This window comes from Haematobia irritans, chromosome 2 (assembly GCF_050003625.1).
Source record: "Haematobia irritans isolate KBUSLIRL chromosome 2, ASM5000362v1, whole genome shotgun sequence".
NCBI classification, from domain to species: Eukaryota; Metazoa; Arthropoda; class Insecta; order Diptera; family Muscidae; genus Haematobia; species Haematobia irritans.
Window position 1 is genome coordinate 32,682,998 of NC_134398.1, and position 24,002 is coordinate 32,706,999.

Sequence of the window (24,002 nt, forward strand, 5' to 3'; positions counted from 1 at the left end):
ATGTTAGGACGACTCTAATTGCTAGAGAGTACTTGTACAACCAAAATACATTTTAATTAAACCAAAGGATCTCCTTTGCTTTGAGGGTGGAGGGACTTACCTTGAACTTAAACCAGATTGCTGTTGCTGTTGACCCTGATGAAAGGCAAAGGCCGCAAAAAAGGGAAAGGCAGGCGATAGAAAAGGCCTTTGAAACATGGCCTGTTCATATTGCCCGCCAGGATAGGCTTGACGAAATGCTTCGAATGGATCACAACCAGCTGGATGGGAATGTAATGCTGAACTTTTCACATGACTATCGTCTTTACGCAATAATGCGGATACCGAAAACATTTCCGATTTCTTGGGACTAGTACGACTACTACTGCCATTACTGCTTATCAGTTCATTGGTATTATTATGGGCACTTGAGGGTCTGGAAGCTGGATATCTTGTTGGTATGGGAGAGGCAGGTGGTGAATCAACTTCTAGCTCTACAGAACTTGAACGTGATCTTGATCTGGAATGTAACGAACGTCGGCATGTACTGTCATCATCTAAATCGATTTGTGATGATGACGACCGCGATAAGCTACGTGATCTTGAACGGGATGCCCTTTCATAGAGACGTTCTGCCTCCAGACTAGCCAAGGGATGATGAAGAGCTAGACCATTACTGCTATTATTGGCATTTTCCAATTTCCATTGTAAAATGTGATTTTTACTTAACATTGTTAGGCTATTATTGTTAGTCTCCTCTTTGATTAGTTTATTGGAATTTGCTGCTACAGCAGCAGCGGCTGCAGCAGCTGCTGCCACAGCTGCACTATGGGCTTGCAAATGTTCAGTCTTAACGAGACGATTTATACTGAAGGCAAGTTCATCTGGAATGAAATCAAAAAAGAAAGCAAATTTTAATTTAAAATTTTAAAATTAAAGAAAATTTTTAAAAACTTCTAAATATTCAAAAAATTTAAGTTAATTCTTGTAAATGAAAATTTTACAAATTCTGTTAATTTTTGTGATTTATTTTTTATTAAAATATTAATAAAAAAATACAATGAATTAATTTCAATTTCACATTTAATTAAGAATTTAATTGGGAAATATTGGCAGCGTTTTTGTTCTGTATAAAATGGAGATCCACATGACACACACACGAGTATTTATAAATATGCGAATTTAATGGATTCAGTTATTTTTTATCAATTATTTTTATCAAAAAACTAATTCAAACGATAGATATAATTGGAAATACATTTAATAATGTAATTGGGAACACTTTGGCAACATTTTTCTTCTGAGTAAAATTGAGTTCCGTCCAACATAAACTCTTCCCACATGAAAAAATTTAGTTTAATTTTGGAAAAAATTGAACTAACTAGAATATTTTACTAATTGTAACATGATAAAATAAAATCAAATTGCTATCAAAATTGTCCTTGACTTTTTGCTAAGGGTATTTTCTTATGTATAGCCTTTGCTCCAGTTATGAAAAAGTTGTTCTGCGATTAAATTTCTATTTAGACAAGACATTTATTTATTATGAAGATATATTGCTGAAGATACTCTACTTTGAGAGACATATGTTTGGTGGGGTTCTTGTTGTTCTAATATTTATTTTTTGTTATACCACCATAGGGAAACAGTTCGACAGTTATTGGAGTGTAGAGATAGAGAGAGTTAAAACAATGAAATAAAAACCTTGGGTTTTATTCTATAGAAAATTTGGTCAAAATTTTATTTCTATAGAAAATTTTGCCAAAACTTTTATTTCTATAGAAAATTTTTCAAAAATTTTATTTCTATCAAAATGTTTTGCAAAATTTTTTTTATCGAAAATTTTATCCCAATTTTATTTCTAAAGAAAATTTTGTCAAAATTTTATTTCTATAGAAAATTTTGTCAAAATTTTATTTCTGTAGAAAATTCTGTCACAATTTTATTTCTAAAGAAAATTTTCTAAAAATTTTATTTCTATAGAAAATTTTGTCAACATTTTATTTCTATAGAAAATATTGTCTATAGATAATTTTGTCAAAATTTTATTTCTATAGAAAATTGTATAAAAATTTGATTTCAATAAAATATTTTGTCAAATTTTTCTTTTCAAACTTTTATTCCGGTTGAAAATTTTGTCAAAATTTTTATTTCTATAGAAGGTTAGGTTAGGTTATGTTAGGTTAGGTGGCAGCCCGATGTTTCACGTTCACTAAGACTATTCAGTCCATTGTGATACCACATTGGTGAACTTCTCTCTTATCACTGAGTGCTGCCCGATTCCAGGATAAGCTCAATGACAAGGGACCTCCTTTTTATATCCACTTTGCAGTGAAACCACTTAGAGAAGCTTTGAAACCCTCAGAAATGTCACCAGCATTACTGAGGTGGGATTTCTATAGAAAATTTTGTCGAAATTTTATTTCTATAGAAATTTTATCAAAATTTTGTTTCTATAAAAATTTTTTATCGAATTTTATTTCTATAGAAAATTTGGTCAAAATTTTGTTTCTATAGAAAATTTTGTCAAAATTGTATTTCTATAGAAAATTTTGTCAAAATTTTATTTATATAGCACACCGTGGTGCAATGGTTAGCATACCCGCCTTGCATACACAAGGTCGTGGGTTCGATTCCTGCTTCGACCGAACACCAAAAAGTTTTTCAGCGGTGGATTATCCCACCTCAGTAATGCTGGTGACATTTCTGAGGGTTTCAACGCTTCTCTAAGTGGTTTCACTGCAATGTGGAACGCCGTTCGGACTCGGCTATAAAAAGGAGGTCCCTTGTCATTGAGCTTAACATGGAATCGGGCAGCACTCAGTGATAAGAGAGAAGTTCACCAATGTGGTATCACAATGGACTGAATAGTCTAAGTGAGCCTGATACATCGGGCTGCCACCTAACCTAACCTATTTATATAGCAAATTTTGTCAAAACTTTATTTCTAAAGAAAATTTTTTCAAAATTTTATTTCAATAGAAACTTTTGTTTGAAGTTTACTTCTATAGAAAATTTTGTCAAAATTTTATTTCTATAGAAAATGTTATCTATAGATAATTTTGTCAAAATTGCATTTCGATCGAAAATTTTTGCTAAAATTTTATTTCTATAGAAAATTTTATCACCATTTTATTCCTATAGAAACGTTTGTCGAAATTTTATTTCTATAGAAAATTTTATCAAAATTTTATAGCTGTTGATTTTTAGAAATTAGAAATTTTCTCAAAATTTTATTTCTACAGAAAATTTGGTCAAAAGTTTATTTCTGTAAAACATTTTGTGAAAATTGTATATCTATAGAAAATTTTGTTTCTAAAGAAAATTTTCTCAAAATTGTATTTCTAAAGAAAATGTTGTCAAAATTTTATTTCTATAGAAAATTTTTGCAAAATTTTGTTTCTATAGAAAATTTTGTCAAAATTTTTAATTTTATAGAAAGATTTTATTTCTATAGAAAATTTTGTCAACATTTTTATTTTTATAGAAAATTCTGTCAAAATTTTTCTGTTTAAAGAAAATTCTGTACAAATTTTATTTCTATAAACATTTGCAATATTTTATTTCTTTAGAACAAAAAAATTTTGTTTCTATAGAAAAATTTAAAAAAAAATTATTTTTGTCCAAATTTTTGTTTCTATAGAAAATTTTGTCGAAATTTTATTTCTATAGCAAATGTTGTCATAATTTTATTTCCATAGAAAAATTTGTCAAAATTTTAGTTTTATAGAAAATTTTGTCAAAATTCTATTTCTATACAAAATTTTGCAAAAATTTTATTTCTATAGAAGATTTTTGCAAAATTTTATTTCTATAGAAGATTTTTGCAAAATTTTATTTTTATAGAAAATTTTGTCATAATTTTATTTCTAAACTAAATTTTGTCAAAATTTTATTTCTATAGAGAATTTTGTCAAAATTTTATTTCAATAGAAACTTTTGTTTAAATTTTATTTCTAAATAAATTTTCTCAAAATTTTATTTCTATAGAAAATTTTGTTTAAATTTTATTTCTGTAGAAAAATTGTGTCAAAATTTTATTTCTATAGAAAATTTTGTCAAAATTTTATTTTTATAGAAAATGTTATCTATAGATAATTTTGTCAAAATTGTATTTCGATCGAAAATTTTTGGTAAAATTGTATTTTTATAGAAAATTTTATCAACATTTTATTTGTATAGAAACTTTTGTCGAAATTTTATTTCTATAGAAAGTTTTATCAAAATTTTATAGCAGTAGATTTTTAGAAATGAGAAATTTTGTCAAAATTTTATTTCTACAGAAAATTTGGTCAACATTTTATGTCTGTAGAACATTTTGTGAAAATTGTATATCTATAGAAAATTTTGTGTCTAAAGAAAATTTTCTTAAAATTGTATTTCTAAAGAAAATTTTGTCAAAATTTTATTTCTATAAAATATGTTTGCAAGATTTTATTTCTATAGAAAATTTTTGCAAAATTTTGTTTCTATAAAAAATTTATGCAAAATTTGATTTCTGTAGAAAATTTTTGCAAAATTTTGTTTCTATAGAAAAAATTTTCCAAATTTTAATTTTATCAAAATTTTATTTCTATAGAAAATGTTGTCAAAATTTTATTTCTATAGAAAAGTTTGTCAAAATTTTATTTCCATAGAAAATTTTGTCAAAATTTATTTGTATACAAAATTTTGCAAACATTTTATTATTATAAAAAATTCCTGCAAAATTTTATTTCTATAGAAAATTGTTTCAAAACTTTATTTCTATAGAAAAGTTTTGCAAAATTTTATTTCCATAGAAAATTTTTGCAAAATTTTATTTCTATAGAAAATTTCTTTTACATGTTCTAATTTTTTTAAAGTTCCTACCTTGTTCCTAGCTTTATATTCATTGTCATCAAACCCTTTCCATTTCCCTTAAAGGAATAAGTGTGAAGTGTAAAATTCATGACAAATTTAAGGACATTTTACCTCCTCCCCTTTGGTTTATGTAGGTTTTTGCCATTTTGTCATGCTCCATTTAACCGGGTGTGGACAAGAACAGATGTTCTCGGTAGATTCTATTGAAACGCATATTATAATGATTAACACCATACAACAATGGTACACAGAAGCTATGGCATGGCAGTATTTCCAAAGTCAGTCAGATATAAATGAACGCGAGTAAGATATGTGGAAGCGTATTGTATATATTTTGACTGCAATATCAAAATCATGATGCTTGGCATGATTTTTGAGAGGAACATCATCACAAATGAAAATCCAACCAAATGGAGGGTAAATGATACACTGCGTCCTCATCAGAGGCTAAAGCTGATTTATAGAAGGTTTTTTTTCTATGGCTCTTATGTGTCAGTAGAATGTATTTTGTATTGTTATAAAGGAAAAATCCATGTCTGATTTGGTTGTCCTTTGATTTCCAACATAGTGATGATGACAGCGATGATGGCAATGGCGGTGGTGGGTATTAATGGTCATGTAAGGTGGATTAGCACTATGGCCCTTGGCAAACATACACATAATCAATGTAAAAATAATTATATTTAGAAATTCGATATGGTAAAGTAGCAATGGCATATGAAATGGCACCATTGTCAGATCGATGTATGGATAGATAGATTGACTAATATTCGGGATATCATGAATGTTCGTTTCGTTTTTTTTTTTTTTGTTCAGAGTAGAGTAACTGCCTCATATGTGGCTATTTGTTCATATATAATTCAAGCGATTTGTCAATGATAGTCTATGCCCACCAACACAAAAAAAACAGGTGGATTGTGGGCTTGATTTCATGCCTATTGCGAAATAGAATCAAAGGGTTGGTTGATGAAACAGTGCAGAAAGGGTGTATTGGGGTGGACATGATTAATGGTTTCATGGTCCATAATTTGCAATGAGATTTTAATTGTTATTTGAAAAATCGTCCTGCCTTGTATGAAATGTATAAAGGGGGATTCTTGATATGGCATAAAGATTAATACATCGAAAAAAAGAAATAAATAGAAAAAGTAAAAATATATGACGATGTAGATTTTAAAGGAAATTTTTACCCACATCCGAAATATAGGATGTACTTTCATTTGATATAAATCAAAAGTAAATTAAATTTAATTTAATAAAAAAATAAATTACATCAAAATAAAACAAAGCAATAAAAACTAATTAAAAAATAAATAAAATTCATAGGATAAAATTAAATTTAATGAAAACAAGTATATACGGCCGTAAGTTCGGTCAGGCCGAACTACGCAACCAAGGATTGCGTAGAAACTTCTACTGAAGACTGTCATCCACAATCGAATTACTTGGGTTGCGGTAACACTTGCCGATGGCAAGGTATCTTAAAACTTCCTAACACCGTAATATATACCACATAGTACATACGTGGTATATGTTATATAATTAAAGTTTCTGTAGAAATAAAATTTTGACAAAAAAAATTTCGGCAACATTTTCTATAGAAGTAAAATTTGGAAAAAATTTTCTATAGAAATAAAATTTGGAAAAAAAATTTCTATAGAAATAAAATTTGGAAAAAATTTCTATAGAAATAAAATTTGGAAAAAATTTTCTATAGAAATAAAATTTTGAAAAAAAATTCTATAGAAATAAAATTTTGAAAAAAATTTCTATAGAAATAAAATTTTGACAAAATTTTCTATAGAAATAAAATTTTGACAAAATTTTCTATAGAAATAAAATTTGGAAAAAATTTTCTATAGAAATAAAATTTTGACACAATTTTCTATAGAAATAAAATTTTGACAAAATTTTCTATAGAAATACAATTTTGACAAAATTTTCTGTAGAAATAAAATTTTGACAAAATTTTCTATAGAAATAACATTTTGACAAAATTTTCTATAGAAATAACATTTTGACAATGTTTTGTATAAAAATAAAATTTTTGGTAGATTATTTTTGGCTCGAGTGGCAACCATGATTATGAACCGATATGGACCAATTTTTGTGTGATTGGGGATCGGCTATATATAACTATAGACCGATATGGACCAATTTTGGCATGGTTATTAGCGGCCTTATATTAACACCACTTTGCAATTTCAATCGGATCGGATGAATTTTGCTCCTCCAAGAGGCTCCGGAGATCAAATCTGGGGAACGGTTTATATGGGGGCTATATATAACTATGGACCGATATGGAGCAATTCTTGCGTGTTTGTTAGATACCACATTCTAACACCATATTCCAAATTTCAACCGGATCGGGTGAATTTTGCTCCTCCAAGAGGCTCCGGAGGACAAATCTGGGGATCGATTTATATAGGGGCTATATATAATTATGGATCGATATGAACCAATTCTTGCATGGTTGTTAGAGACCATATACTAACACCACGTACCAAATTTCAAGCGGATCGGATGAATTTTGCTCCTCTAAGAGGCTCCGGAGGTCAAATCTGGGGATCGGCTTATATGGGGGCTATATATAATTATGGACCGATATGGACCAATTTTGGCATGGTTGTTAGAGACAATATTCTAACACCACGTACCAAATTTCTATCGGATCGGATGACTTTTGCTCCTCTAAGAGGCTCCGGAGGTCAAATCTGGGGATCGGTTTATATGGGTGCTATATATAATTATAGGCCGATGTGGACCAATTGCATGGTCATTAGAGAAGATATACCAACACCATGTACCAAATTTCAGCCGGATCGGATGAAATTTGGTTCTCTTAGAGGCTCCGCAAGCCAAATCGGGAGATCGGTTTATATGGGGGCTATATGTAATTATGGACCGATATGGACCAATTTCTGCATGGTTGTTAGAGACCATATACTAACACCATGTACCAAATTTCAGCCGGATCGGATGAAATTTGCTTCTCTTAGAGCAATCGCAAGCCAAATTTGGGGGTCCGTTTATATGGGGGCTATACGTAAAAGTGGACCGATATGGACCAATTTTTGCATGGTTGTTGGAAACCATATACTAACACCATGTACCAAATTTCAGCCAGACCATATGAAATTTGCTTCTCTTAGAGCAATCGCAAGCCAAATTTGGGGGTCTGTGTATATAAAATAAAGAACATCTTTGGGAGGGCATTTTTGGAAGTGCTTTTAAAGTTGAGCCTTTAGAAGAACTTCCATTTTTTTTGCTGGGTAATTGAGGCAGGTTCTCAAAATGACAATTTTTGTTCTACATGTACTAGTAAAAACAGATGAAAAATTAAAGTTTTTAATATCAGGTAGTGAAGGGGTTAATTCAATTAAATTAAAATAAATTAAATTGTGTTATATTACTTTATAATAAATTAATTAATATAAAATAAAATATTTCAAATTCATATTACAGATAAAATAATTAATAAGTAGTAAAAAAATTAAAATTAAAACCAAAATTTTTGTTCTATATATACTAGTAAAAACTGGCATTTTTGGAAGTGCTTTTAAAGTTGTGCCTTTAGAAGAACTTCCATTTTTTTTTTTTGCTGGGTAATTGAGGCAGGTTCTCAAAATTGCAATTTTTGTTCTACATGTACTAGTAAAAACAGATGAAAAATTCAACTTTTTAATACCAGGTTTATTTCGGTAGTGAAAGGGTTAATTTAATAAAAATAAAATAAATTAAATTGTATAATATTACTTTATAATAAATTAATTAATATAAAATAAAATATTTAAAATTCATATTACAGTTAAAATAATTAATAAGTAGTAATAAAATTGAAATTAAAACCAAAACTAAAAAAATAAAAAATTCATTGAATAAAAATTAAACATAAAATTTCTATAGAAAAAAATCTTACAATAACTGAAAGTGAAATTAAATAGCAAATATTGTCTTCGATGACACTTTCTAGAAAAATATAATTTCAATTAATTTTTTTTTAAATACACCCAAACCCATCTAAAACCTCTAAAGTGTATTCCAGAATAAATTCCCCATTTCCCAGTACATCTATAGCATTCATTATCTCTCTTCAAGCTGTTGTTTTGCACATGGATTCCTCGAATAAATAATATTTGTTCTTTTTCACAAAAAAAAAAAAAAAAAACAAATATTTAAGATCCTATGAAAGTTTCCGCCGCTAGTTACCATCTAGGCCTTAGAGTTAATCTTTTATGTTATGCCGCTTCACTATGAGTCTACATACAAATAAGCCACATAATATTAAGACTTTCCTTTAATATTTACTTAATATACGAATAAAATTCAACGGCATTATTTTCCCTTTTTCTCAATTGATTTTCATTTTTTTTTACCTTCAAACAAATGAGAAGAAATGGAAACAAAATCGAATTGAATCAATAAATTAAATAGAAAATAAATACAAAATCCATGCTCGATGGAGTGGGTACCACTATACAACTGATAGAGGTAACTTGAGTTTGCCATTTACCACCATAGAGGGGTAATCTATGAGCAATCTATAAGCAATACCCTTTCACAACCTTATCTAGTAATCATAAATCAGAAGGCTATCTAAACTTTAGACTCTTGGTTTTATTTTTTTTTTTTTTCATTTGAGTCTTCGTTGAATGTGCGTTTTTATATGGCAAGGCAAGGGGGTGGGGGGTACGAGGGTATGACTACGATTTGTTTTCGTTTTTGTTGGTTCACTACGATAAATAACATCAACTAATTGTAGTCGTTTTTATTTTCTTTTTGTTGTAAAGGGTGATTCTTTTGAGGTTAGGATTTTCATGCATTAGTATTTGACAGATCACGTGGGATTTCAGACATGGTGTCAAAGAGAAAGATGCTCAGTATGCTTTGACATTTCATCATGAATAGACTTACTAACGAGCAACGCTTGCAAATCATTGAATTTTATTACCTAGAAAAGTTGGCAGAAAATCCGCTTTTTTATCGACAAATTTTGTTCAGCGATGAGGCTCATTTCTGGTTGAATGGCTACGTAAATAAGCAAAATTGCCGCATTTGGAGTGAAGAGCAACCAGAAGCCGTTCAAGAACTGCCCATGCATCCCGAAAAATGCACTGTTTGGTGTGGTTTGTACGCTGGTGGAATCATTGGACCGTATTTTTTCAAAGATACTGTTGGACGCAACGTTACGGTGAATGGCGATCGCTATCGTTCGATGCTAACAAACTTTTTGTTGCCAAAAATGGAAGAACTGAACTTGGTTGACATGTGGTTTCAACAAGATGGCGCTACATGCCACACAGCTCGCGATTCTATGGCCATTTTGAGGGAAAACTTCGGAGAACAATTCATCTCAAGAAATGGACCGGTAAGTTGGCCACCAAGATCATGCGATTTGACGCCTTTAGACTATTTTTTGTGGGGCTACGTCAAGTCTAAAGTCTACAGAAATAAGCCAGCAACTATTCCAGCTTTGGAAGACAACATTTCCGAAGAAATTCGGGCTATTCCGGCCGAAATGCTCGAAAAAGTTGCCCAAAATTGGACTTTCCGAATGGACCACCTAAGACGCAGCCGCGGTCAACATTTAAATGAAATTATCTTCAAAAAGTAAATGTCATGGACCAATCTAACGTTTCAAATAAAGAACCGATGAGATTTTGCAAATTTTATGCGTTTTTTTTAAAAAAAAAGTTATCAAGCTCTTAACAAATCACCCTTTATTTGTAGCAAAAAAAAAATCAGCTGCACGTTTTTTATTGTTGTTGTTATTTTTGTTTTCGGTATTGAAGAACGTGCAATAAAATCATGTTTACCTATAACACAGGGATATTATAGTGATGTTGTTGGTATAGTCAATACGGTTTGTTTTATAATCTCAGAAAGGAAAGAAGTAACTTTTCTCTTATTCATGAGTCATTGTGTTTTCTCTTTATTACAAAGGAGCTCCATCTGTGGAGAATTTTTGTTTTTAACCTAAAATACTACAAATTACATTTTTCAGAAAATAGAATCAGAATTTCATAAATAAAGTGACAGAAATATTAAGGAGATAAGCCCCTGTATACAATAAATAGCAAAAACAATAGAAGAAGAAGATGGGAAATTGGCCGACGTCATACCAAAGAGTTCATTTACGGTGTTCGATACATACACGTTCGTTCATTTTTAATTTGCAATATTTTTGTTAAAAACTCACAAATGATGTTAAATTTTGTATAAATAATAATGGGAAACATTTGACCGATTTTTTTACGTCATCCCCTGATACAAATTTCATTTTATTCTTAGTTTAATTTGTGGAACAAAAAATCATAAACGACACGTTTGCATCGAACGTCATAAATGGTTTGATACTAGAGGTCTGCATCGAATAACTTTTCACTACATGTATGCAATTCGCTGTCGAATATAGTACATACACTGTCTTTCTCTCAGAGCGCAAGAAGTGAAGTGAAGAGAACACTTGCTTGTCAAATACCACCAAGTACTTATCCGAAACAATATGTGTTCCGAAAAAAAGAAACAATAAAAATGTAAGTACTTGAGAAAAAGTACAACATGGATTCTCTTCACTTCACGTGGTACCACTAGTATTTCTCAGTTATGTGCGCAGCAAAATTTTCCATTATTATTAATCATAGATATGTATGTATATCACATATATCATATATTTATGTATGTCACACACTTACCTTAACGTTTGCCGTTCTTTATAACAAACCAAAACTGATATTATGGAGAGTAACTGTTTTTTTTTTGTATTTCTGAAACTGCACGTGGTACATGGAGTACTCTATGAAGTTTTGTTCTCGCAACATACTCTACGTGATCACTCTGAGTACACTTCAATAAGAGAGAAAGAGGAATATGTGTTTGTTGGTAGTGAAGACATCAGAGTAGCAACAAGAAGTTACTCGTGGCTTGTGGTGTTCATCAAAATGTGTACCAATAGTCTTGCGACTCTCTCAAGCAGATGTACTCATGTAGCAAGTACACGTATACTCTGCATTTACAAATGGAATTGTGCAGACCTCTATTTGATACTCTCTGCTGCTATTTTACCATCTTCTTCTTCAATTGTTTTTGATAAATAGTACATTTATCCCAGAGAAAGAGAGAGGGCCGGAGAGTTTTAAAATTTCAGAAAGAGAAAGAAGATGAAGTAAAATTTTTCTTATGCATAAGACATGTCTGATTACATTAGTTTACACTGAAAATGTGCATTTGATGAGAGTTGACTTTTCTTATGTATTTTGATCTGCTGAATTCGAAATAAAAAATGTTAAAAAATTTGTATGGACCACTTTTTGAGATATCGCGTTATTTTTAGTTTTTCGCTCTTTTTTCACTAAACAAATTATATCTCGAGTTAGAGTTAGTTAGTTATATCGTTGTTGGTACTTAAATTAAAGGTATTGAGATGACGAACAATCGTGTATAATTGGATCTGTTACGGACGTTTTTTCAATGGTTTGTACTTTTCCGGCGGAAAAGGGTCACTGTAAAATATGATTTTTTTTTGGAAATTTGCCCTTTTATGAATCGATATTTTTTGAACCAATTAACTTATTACAGATCCAATTACACCCAGAGAAGGAATATGATCACCTCAAACATGTTTTAAGAGCAAAATGTTATTTTTGGGTTGTGACCATGTAACATGGTTTTCGCAACCATGTTATTTTCTCGGAAATTATGTATCTGATTTCGGCAAGCAGGTTATATTTGACGAGAAAATACAATTTTAGTGACAAACATGTTACAGGGTCACCATACAAAAATAACATTTTGCTCTTGATACATGTTTGGAGTGATCATATTCCTTCTCTGCGTGTATACACGATTGTTTGTCATCTCAATAGCTTTCATTTAAGTATGAACAACGATATAATCGGACATTTCCAACTTGAGATATAATCGGACATTTCCAACTTGAGATATAATTTGTTTAGGGAAAAATAGCGAAAAACTAAAAATAACGGGATATCTCAAAAACTGGTCCATACATTTTTTTTCGAATTCAGCAGAAGGAAACTGTTGCATAAATTTTTTTTAAACTTTTTCGAATTCAGCAGATCAAAATACATAAGGAAAGTCACATCTCATCAAATGTGCATGAAAAAAAATTATTTTGGAAACCAGTGTTATTTTTTCACTTTATGACAATTGAACTCCATCTTTCGCGAAATTGTTGTTTTTTTTTCACCAAAATACCACAAATTAAAATTTTAACAAAGAATTTCAGTCTTAGAGTGGCTGAAATATATATTTTCGCTAGGAGAAACCTAGAAAAATCGCTTCTATAACATATACCACAAATACATTTTGCTTCAAGCATTTGGATTTGTCCAAACAAAATATTGTTTGTATTGTTTAAACATATTATGTTTCACCTTATGCATACACTGGTAGAATAAAATTATAATGAAATTTTATATATTTTTGAAGCGCCAATCGGTTACTTCCATTCTTTTACTTGCAGCTTACTCTCTAGGTCTCTCTTTCTAAACACATATATGTTTATAGGCTATTTCTAAATTAATATATGTTTGAATCCAAGCATATTATGTTTACAAAAATTTTATGTCCCAAACATGATATGTTCTAACATATTAACATATATGTCCCAAACATGTTATGCTAGCTTATAAACATTGTATACTTGCTCTTAAAAACCAAAACATATGAAAAACAGTCTTTTTCGTCCGTGAGATAAACCTTTAGTGAGATAAAGAGAGAGAAAGAGAGGGCGATTTAGTCTTAGAGTGGCTGAAATATTTAGTTTCAAAAATGGAAATAAGAGAAAAGTTTGTTTTACTTCCATTTTTGAAAATAAATATTTCAGCCACTCTAAGACTAAGGCTCTCTCTCTCCCTGTCTCACTAAAGGTTTATCTCCTAGCGAAAATATATATTCAGCAACTCGAAGACTGAAATTCTTATGCTGCTTTCTGAAAATTTTAATTTGTGCTATTTTGAAGAAAAAAAAACATTATTGATTTCATGTCCACTTTATGGCAAAGGAGCTCTATCTTCAGCGAAATTGAGGTTTTTCAGCCCAAATATCAAAAATGAATTTTTTTATAAAGTAGAACCAATATTTCAGCCATAGAGTGGATGAAACATTTAGTTTCGCTTGCAAATAAGCCTTTCTTAGAAAAAAGAGAACATTTAAATCAGAAAGAAAGATAGATCTGCGTTTTGTTTTAAAATCACAGAAAAAGGAGAAAAGGTAAAATTTTTCTTATTCGAGAGATATGCTTAATTATATTTACACTTGGTGACAAACGAGCTTCATCTTCAGCGAAATTGTTTTTATTTTTTTTAAGTAAAATACCATGACAATGACATTTTTCAGAAAGCATAAACAGAATTTCATTTTTAGATTAACAGAAATATTCACTTTCGCTAGGAGATAAGCCTTTATAGAATAAGGAGAACATTTTTCTCACAGAGAAAGGTAGAGATCTTTCATAAACAAAAATACTAAGACCACCAGTTAGGATTCCTATCTTAGGAATATAAAATATTGTACTTTTATTTTTGTATCTTTATTTTCTATGAATTTATTTAATAATTTTATAGGATTATTTCCATAAAGGTAAGATAATTCGATTTAAGTCATAATGTGGCAGAAATATTTATTTTCCCTTTAAGATATGCTTTCTTAGAATAAAGAGAACATTTATCTCAGATAGAAAGAAAGCCTTCTATGTCTTTGTCAACTCTAGAGTAACAGAAATATTTACTCTCGCTAAGAAATAAGCCTTTATAGAATAAAGACAAAATTTATCCCTGAGAGAGAGATATCTTTCATCAACATAAATATTAAGATTCTCTGTTAAGATTCCTAACTTAGGAATACCACCTGTTCTCTTAGTTATAATGAATTGCGCATTTAACTCCTTCTAGCTAGTTTGAAATAAAAAGAGAGTTCTTTAAAATTTTATCCGTAGTTTTAATATGATTCTCCATATCTCCCATTTAAACTGAACATTTCTGCTAACATAGGTGTTAGGCCTTTATAAAATAAAAAGAACATTGATCTCAGAGGGAGAAAGAGAACCTTTATATTAATAAATATAAAGGCTCTTTAATACGAATATCACAAGTTCTTTTCCGTATGAAGAGATGTGCCACTTTCTAGCTAGTAAATAATAAAAATAGTTTTTTGAAAATTTTTTAAGTTTTTTAATTAAAATTCTTAATATGGTTCTCACTGTCTCCCATTTCAACTGAGATTTTTTTGCTTCTTCGTTTTAATATTCAAAATAGCTTAAAAAAACCGAACAAGCCACTTGATCATAAATAATTCGTTATGTTAAAAAGGTAGCTACTTTGAGTTTTACAAGCCTAGTTTATGGCTAAGATATGCCCATGGACCACCATGATGACGATGATGATGATTTCACATATCTCCAATACTAAGGTCAATCCGACATATGCAAAAGGTTAACCTCGATTATATGATCTCTCTCTGCAGAGGAAATTTTTGATTGACATCTAGAGTATAATAAAATTTTACAACACGTGTAATTAAGAAACATTAGGAGCGACAATAATAAATCACCTGTTCGGGACATTTATGTCCCTAGAAATATATTAAAAAAACAAAAATCAAACGAAACGTATAAATACTTGTTGGAATAAATATTCATTGATTTTATGAAGAGAAAATTTCAAAGATGTTATAGCTTCAATGGTTATCGTATTAAAATGCGGTTTATAACAAAGGCGGTTTACTCTTTGTAGTTATAAGGAAATGGAATTTGAAAAGTTCTTTTACATAAAAAACAATTTAAATTTTTGGATATAAAGTTGATATGATAAAAAATACTTAATTTTTCTAATTTCGTTGATAAAAATTTCCTCTTCTCTCATTATTTCTATAATTTGTCAATTAAAATTTAAATCCTATGATTTTTATTGTTATAATATCATTTGTTAATGTAAGCCTTTGTGGTCCATAGGGGATATAAACAAGTGAAAGCAAAGTGCAATGGAATTTAAAAATAAATTCTTATAATAAAATAATATTCAATTTTTTTTTACTATAAACTTCATACGATAGCTCAAATTAAAACGCTTCATTTTTTTCTGTTAATTTCTTTGGTAATAAATATTTGTGTTTTTCATTATTTTTATAATTTGTCAATTTCAATTTAAATCCCAAGAATTTTATTGTTATAACGTCATTTGTTAATTTAACCCTTTGTAGACCCTAGGGGATATAAACAAGTGAAATCAATTGCCAACCACCACCTTTTTACAAAGAACATAGTATCAACAACCCCCATCCCTCTCGCATTCAGGAAATATATTAAACAAACCTTTGGTTAACTTCTCAAGGAAATCAACTATTTCCTTGTAAATCTTTGTTATCCTGAATAGAATTCTCCATTAGATTATCACCACCACTCTTTGTGGCCTTAAAACCAACAAGGATAAATGTTAAGCTAACAAAGAGACCTGTTTGAAAAAAAGAGCAACAAACCTAAGCATATGTAAGCATTATACACTCAAAGAAAATCCACACACACCAACCGATTTCAACCCCCCCGCCTGGACAACAAAATGAGCACACTTGTCCTTCGAAAACAAAAAAAAAAAAAAAAACAAAAACAAAACCTACTTCGACCAGTCTTATATTTAAAGGGAGATAATTTTAAATGATGATAATAATGAGGCAAAAGGATTTAGTCATAAATGCCAGACAGTAGCATCCAGCCAGCCAGCCAGTCGAGCCAGACATTTAGCCAAGACAAACGAGACCAGAATTGTATACCCAAAAGTACTGAGCTGAGCTGTTAAAGTAAACATACAACACGCAATAGACATCTGTAAAAAAACACACACACTCTCTCACACACAAAACAACAACAAAACGCCTTTTCCCTCGGAAATATTTGGAAAAAAAGAAAAACCCATAAATTTGTAAACATTAAATATGGGACAGAGGTCTATTGTTGGGAGAAAGGGGGGAAAAACAAAAAATATAACAGACATGTTTCCCATGTTTATAAGGGAAGCTTTACCTTCTACAGCTTCCTTTTCTCTCTCTCTCCCTCTTACATACTCTCTTGGTTTATTTTGGTTACTCTCCATGTAGTTTTAGCATTAAGCGACAACAATCATCTGCTTAAATTCACCCGGGAGCAATATAATATGAAGCGTAAAGGTGGCAGCCGCCAGAAAACAAGCCAAACACTTGTTTCCTTCCTCTAGCTCAAAAATCATCCCCTTTATTCGGGGGAGCTTATGTCTACCAGATTATTTTCAATTTTCATGAACATCGTTATGACTGTGACTGTGTTTTAGAAGGTAGCAAAATAATTACAACCTGAAACAATTGATAAATATTGTTATCCTGTTATGTTTTCCTTAAGAGAGATTATCCTGACCTTACTAATGGTAATTGATGACAATGGGCGGTAAGAAGGCAACTTGAGTGTTTTCGGAAGAAGGTTGTCTTAATAACGATTAGAACGATTAAAGGTTTTAAAGAGCATGTGTATATCGGAAATTATTTTTTATTTAATATTGAAAGCTCAGACCATGAAATAAATGGAACTTTGTTAGGCCTAAATGTAACTTAGATTTCTTATATAGCAGTGAATCGGAAGTTAGAAAAGCAAATAGGTTTTGGAATCGACGCAAAATATAGGTGGTATATTGATTACAAAATAATTCGTGGCCCTTATGTTCCTCACCCCGCTTCGAGGTGACTGCCTAAAATTTGTCAAATAGATGGACTTGAAAAAGGATCAAAGCTTTCACAGTTGGAAGAACTCTATCAAAAATGGTATATTACACTGGTAGAAAAAGTTTCGTTATATTAATGAAATGTGTCATTAAAATTGAGCCAATGAAACAAATTCATTAATATAACGAATTTGTTCGGTATTGTAACGAATTTTCTGTTAGTCAACGAAACGTTTCGTACTATTAACGAACATTTTCGTTGTCTTAATGAAAATGTTTCGTTGTATTAATGAAAAATTTTCGTTGGCTCAATTTTAATGAAATTTTCTTTGTGTGTACTGTTTGGTAGTTTAGTAGAATTCTAGAAGTTTCGGCAGATTTGGCAAAATATTCCTCTCCAAAGAGGTATTTAAATTTCCTATACAAATAACATTTTAACAAAATTTTGAATAGAAATAAATTTTTGAGTAATTTTTCTTTGAAATTTTGACAATATTTTCTACAGAACTACAATTTTTGACAAAATTGTCTATAGAAATAAATTTTTGACCAAATTTTCTATATAAATAAAATTTTGAGAAAAGTTTCAATATAAATAAAATTTTGAGAAAATTTTCTATATAAATAAAATTATGACAAAAATTTCAACAGAAATAAAATTTGGTCTACATTTCCTATAGAAAAAAAATTTTGAATAAAATTTTGAGAAAGTTTTCTATACGAATACAATTTTGAAAAAAAAAAATCATAAAATTGTTTACACACAAAGAAAAATTCATTAAAATTGAGCCAACGAAAATTTTTCATTGATATAACGAAATATTTTCATTACTACAATGAAAATATGCGTTAAACGTACAAAAAGTTACGTTAACAGAAAATTCGTTATAATAACGAAAGATTTCGTTGTATTAAAGAATTTGTCTGACTTATAACGACATATTTCGTTAATATAACGAAACTTTTTCTAGCAGAGTATAGAAATAAAATTTTGACAACGTTTTCTATAGACATAAAATTTTGACAAAATTTTCTAAAGAAATAAAATTTTGACAAAATTTTCTAAAGAAATAAAATTTTGACAAAATTTTCTATAGAAATAAAATTTTGACAAATTTTTCTACAGAAATAAAATTTTGAAAAATATTTCTATAGAAATAAAATTTTGACAAAATAATTTTGACAAAATTTTGTATAGAAATATTTTGGGAAAATTTTCTATATAAATAAAATTTTTAAAAATATTTCTATAGAAATAAAAGTTTGACAAAATTTTCTATAGATACAAAATTTAGACAAAATTTACTAAAGAAATAAAATGTTGACAAAATTTTCTATTAAAATAAAATTTTGACAAAATTTTTTATAGAAATCAAATTTTGAAAAATATTTCTATAGAAATAAAATTTTGACTAAATTTTCTATAGAAATAAAATTTTGGGAAAATTTTCTATATAAATAAAATTTAGGGAACATTTTTTAATGAAATGAAATTTTGACAAAATTTCCTATAGAAATAAAATTTCAACGAAATTTCCTATAGAAATAAAATTTTGACAAAATTTTCTACGCAAATAAAATTTAGACAAAATTTACTAAAGAAATAAAATTTTCTATAAAAATAAAATTTTGACAAAAATTTTTATAGAAATCATGTTTTGAAAAATATTTCTATAGAAATAAAATTTTAACTAAATTTTCTATAAAAATAAAATTTTGACTAAATTTTCTATAAAAATAAAATTTTGGGAAAATTTTCTATAGAAATAAAATTTTGGGAACATTTTTTAAAGAAATAAAATTTTGACAAAATTTCCTATTGAAATAAAATTTCAACAAAATTTCCTATAGAAATAAAATTTTGACAAAATTTTCTACGCAAATAAAATGTTGGCAAAATTTTCTATAGAAACAAAATTTTGATAAAATTTTCTATAAAAATAAAATTTTGACAAATTTTTCTATAGAAATAAAATTTTGAAAAATATTTCTATAGAAATACAATTTTGACAAAATTTTCTATAGAAATAAAAGTTTGAAAAAAATTTCTATGGAAATAAATTTGATGTCAAAATTTTCTATATAAATGAAATTTTGACAAAATTTTCTATAGAAATAAAATTTTGGAGAAATTTTGTATAGAATAATATAATATAAAACAGCATAATAAAATATTTCATTCGAAATCACACATTTTCCATAGAAATAAAATTTTGAAAAATATTTCTATAGAAATAAACTTTTGACAAAATTTTCTATAGAAATAATAATATATAGAAATAAAAGTTTGAAAACAATTTTTATGGAAATGAGGTGTTGTCAAAATTTTCTATATAAATGAAATTTTGAAAAAATTTTCTATAGAAATAAAATTTTGGAAAAATTTTGTATAGAATAATATGCTATAAAACAGCATAATAAAATATTTCATTCGAAATCACACATTTTCTGTAGAAATAAAATTTTGACAAAATATTCTATAGAAATAAAATTTTGAAAAAATTTTCTATAGAAATAAAAGTTTGAAAAAATTTTCTATAGAAATAAAAGTTTGGAAAAAAATTTCTATGGAAATAAAGTGTTGTCAAAATTTTCTGTAGAAATGAAATTTTGACTAAATTTTCTATAGAAATAAAATTTTGGAAAAATTTTGTATAGAATAATATAATATAAAACAGCATAATAAAATATTTCATTCGAAATCAAACATTTTCTGTAGAAATAAAATTTTGAAAAATATTTCTATAGAAATAAAATTTTGCCAAAATTTTCTATAGAAATAAAATTTTAATAAAATTATTTGTATAAATAAAATTTTGACAAAATTTTCTATAGAAAAAAAAAATTGACAAAATTTTCTATACAAATAAAATTTTGGTAAAATATTCTACAGAAATAAAATTTTGACAAACTTTTCTATAGAAATAAAATTTTGACAAAATTTTCAATAGAAATAAAAATCTTGCAGTCTATAGGGCTTTGCCCAAATAAAGTTGACAAACATTCTTTTCCTCTGTTGGTTAAGCTACTCTTGTTGTTTAGTAAACGCAATCGTTTTAAAGCTGAGATCAGAACAACAAATCTGAATTGACAAAAATTTATATAGAAATAAAATTTGGAGAATATTTTATAAAGAAATACAATTTTGGAAAAATTCTCTATAGAAATAAAATTTTCTATAAGAAAAAATATTGATAAAATTTTCTATAGAAATATAATTGTGACAAAATTATCTATAGAAATAAATTTTGAGAAATTTTTTCTATAGAAATGAAAATATTGACAAAATTTTCTGTAGAAAAAAAAATTGATAAAATTTTCTGTAGAAATAAAATTTTAACAAAATCTTCTATAGAAATACAATTTTCACAAACTTTCCTATAGAAATATAATTTTGGGAAAATTTTCCATAGAAATAAAATTTCTATATAATAATTTAAAACAACATAATAAACCATTTCATTCGAAATACGAACTCACATTACAACCCACAAAAATTTGATCATCATTTGAAGTTGTAAGATTTTTTTAATTTGGTAGATTTTTGGTAAAATTTTCTTACAATTTTTCTAGATTACTGTTGGCACGAGAGGCAACCGTTTAAATCAAAAGTGAGAATAGTACCTTTGCTGTGGGGTCGATTTTCATGGTTCAGTTACAACTGTTGACTTCATAGGCCTCATAGTCATTATGAAGCGTCGCTCTACTTTTGGGGCCTTGTTTCATTGTGTTTTTGGAGCTCATTTTCCTAGGGTCCATTTTCATACCGCCTAATCGAAATATAGGCTCTATACAATTCAAATTTGGATACCGTGTGCATTTATAGAATTTTCATTCTCTAATTCTCTCAAAGCTACTCACTTACAAATAAATCTCAGCAAAAAAATTCATATTGTAACAGATACGTCGAAGTAAGAAATATTTTATTAATTACAAAAAAAAAAAAATACTTAAAACCAAAGATACAATATATTTAATATGGTGTAACTTTCGTATCCTAAAATTTAGTTTGTTCTATATTAGATCAAAAATGTTTTCAGTGTATATTCGAAGTTTTTTTTTTGTAATTTTTAATCCAAAGCTCCACTGTTTCATTTGATTTAAAAGTTTTTCTTTAAACCAAAAAAAAAAAACATTTTCTTTGCTTTAAAAATTTTAAAAATTCTTGTCCTAAATTTTTTTGGGAAAAAAATTAAAACAAATATTATAAACTTTTTTTTTAATTAAAATGTATTAATTTAAAAAAAAATCTCTTTAAGTATTGTGTAAATCGAGTGTCCTAAAATTTAGATTGCATACTCTTTCGTATTAGGACAATATATTTTTCAGTGTAATTCCTAATATCTCTTTCATTAAACCTATCACTTTCCTGGTATTAGTCCCGTTTGTGATTGTAGTCTATTAAATATTATTAACCTTTGACTAAATGATAGCATATCATGTTGCAAAATCCCCCCCCCCCCCCCCCCCCCTTAACACAATTAATTGGGCCTCCCATAGGATATATACAAGACAAGACAAAAAAGGGGTCTTTAATGATTTATTTGGTGTAAATTATTATTCGAATTTGAATTTGCTACTCCCAATTGCTAGGGGTGTGGGAGGATACAGGCTGATTTTTTCCTATACAAATTTCCTGTAGAACCGGCCTTCCGCCCCCAATATTGCCATCCTTAGTTCACTGCTTTGTGTATTGTGTATCTACAACTATGTCATGACTTTGGCGAAACAGATTACGTGATACAACAACAACAACATGATCCCCAGGAGACACCCAAAATACTCTTTCTGTCATCCCCGAGTATTGGGACGTGCTCATGCCCATACTTAAGTTATCTATTGTCTGTGATATTCGTTGGCTCATTCGTTTCATATAAAATGAAATAAAACCGCCCTAATAATTATATGGTATGTGCGAAATTGATGAAAATTATATGCATTTGGCCTTATTGGAGGGAATTGAAGAGACAAGAGGGTGAGTACTGATTGTGAAGAACAATTTGCCATGGACTATGTTGTTCACTTGAAAAATAGACATCATCATCATCATCATCCTGCTCAGAGGCTTTACGGTTGCCGTATTTAGCGTATCTTTACGCATAATTTGATGACAATCTGTTCGATTTTTTTTCTATTTTTGCCCTTCTTAAGTCATGACTTCGATTTTGATGTTGATGATGATTGGATTCGGAGGATGAGTTAGTTAATAGTCTTGGTAGCTGTGGTGGTGGTGGTGACATTAGCACTTGCATGGATGGGTAAATCAGCTTCGAATAATTGATAAACCCAGAACACACGACTAAATTAATGCGAACATTTGATTTGCATTTTTTTTGTTTTGTTTGGGGTTAGAAAATAATTATGGGTATTATCGGTTTCAAGAAGCTGAACAAAAGGCATTAATAGGCATGGAATAAAAATAAAATAAAAAATCATTTATACGTAATCTTGGGCATATGATTTAAGACTGGTTACCTGTTTCATTTTTCATTACTTTTTTATCTATTTATTTGAACATATTTGAATGTTGGCTCAATATTTAAAATCAAATGTGCCTACTTGCAAAATATTTAAATTTTTGTTTTTAGAAAATTTTTTAAATGTTTTGTGTATCTTTCAGAATATATGCAGTGAAACTTCTCAAACTTGGACACTCAGAAAACCGGACACCTTCCAAAAGTGGTCAGTTGTCTGGGGACTTTCGTTATATTAACACATAAAAATTAACCTCTCATAACTGGACATCTCTCAAATGTAGACACAATTTAGGTGACTGCTGGTGTATATCTTTCAGAAGTTGCACTGCAATTAGAAATCTTGTTGTGAATAGTTTTCAGGTTTCTTGTCATTACCTTCGTAATAGAATATAGTAAAGAAAAATCTTCTTCAATGAGATGAATCTTTAATAAATGTTGTTCTGGAGAAAAAATCGAATTGATATAGGATATCCAATTCATGCATAAGCATTACAATTATGTGTGCTGAAAAAATATATAAGAGGTTTGCTTGTGTGCAGTAATTAATTTTGGTTAGTGAAGAATTTTCCTCAAATCTATATTTTGTTTTAATATATAGTTCTTGTCGCTGTCTATTTTAATGTCCGCATGTTTTCGAATATCTTTTAAATCTATTTAACTATATTAAAGTATCAACCTTAAAACTTAGTTAACAGAATAAATTAAATTATATGAATGTCTATACTGCATAATGAAAATAATTTTCTGGAATAATTGACTACCGTATAAAATAAATTCCTGAATGAAGTAGGTAATTAACATTTAAAAACGATTAAAGCCATATTATTCGCCATGTTATAGGCTTCTACAAAAGGCTAACAATCTTAATGTGTGCAGCCAATATACCAAAATATCTTAGCAATGGGACTTTATTTATAATTTTCTTAGGTTATTGAAAAAAATCGGAATCTGAAATGTGATGGGAATTGATATAAGAAAAATATAATAAAATAACATTTTT

General features: G+C 28.6%; 1 protein-coding gene across 1 annotated transcript in view; it reads right to left on the bottom strand.

The window, feature by feature from the left end:
* Positions 1-24,002, bottom strand: part of sens-2 (zinc finger transcription factor senseless-2) — a 75,700-nt gene that overhangs the window by 23,653 nt on the left and 28,045 nt on the right. Inside the window, exon 2 of the mRNA XM_075293716.1 lies at positions 101-863. Coding sequence (XP_075149831.1) covers positions 101-863 — 763 coding nt within the window. The remainder of the gene's footprint in view (positions 1-100; positions 864-24,002) is intronic.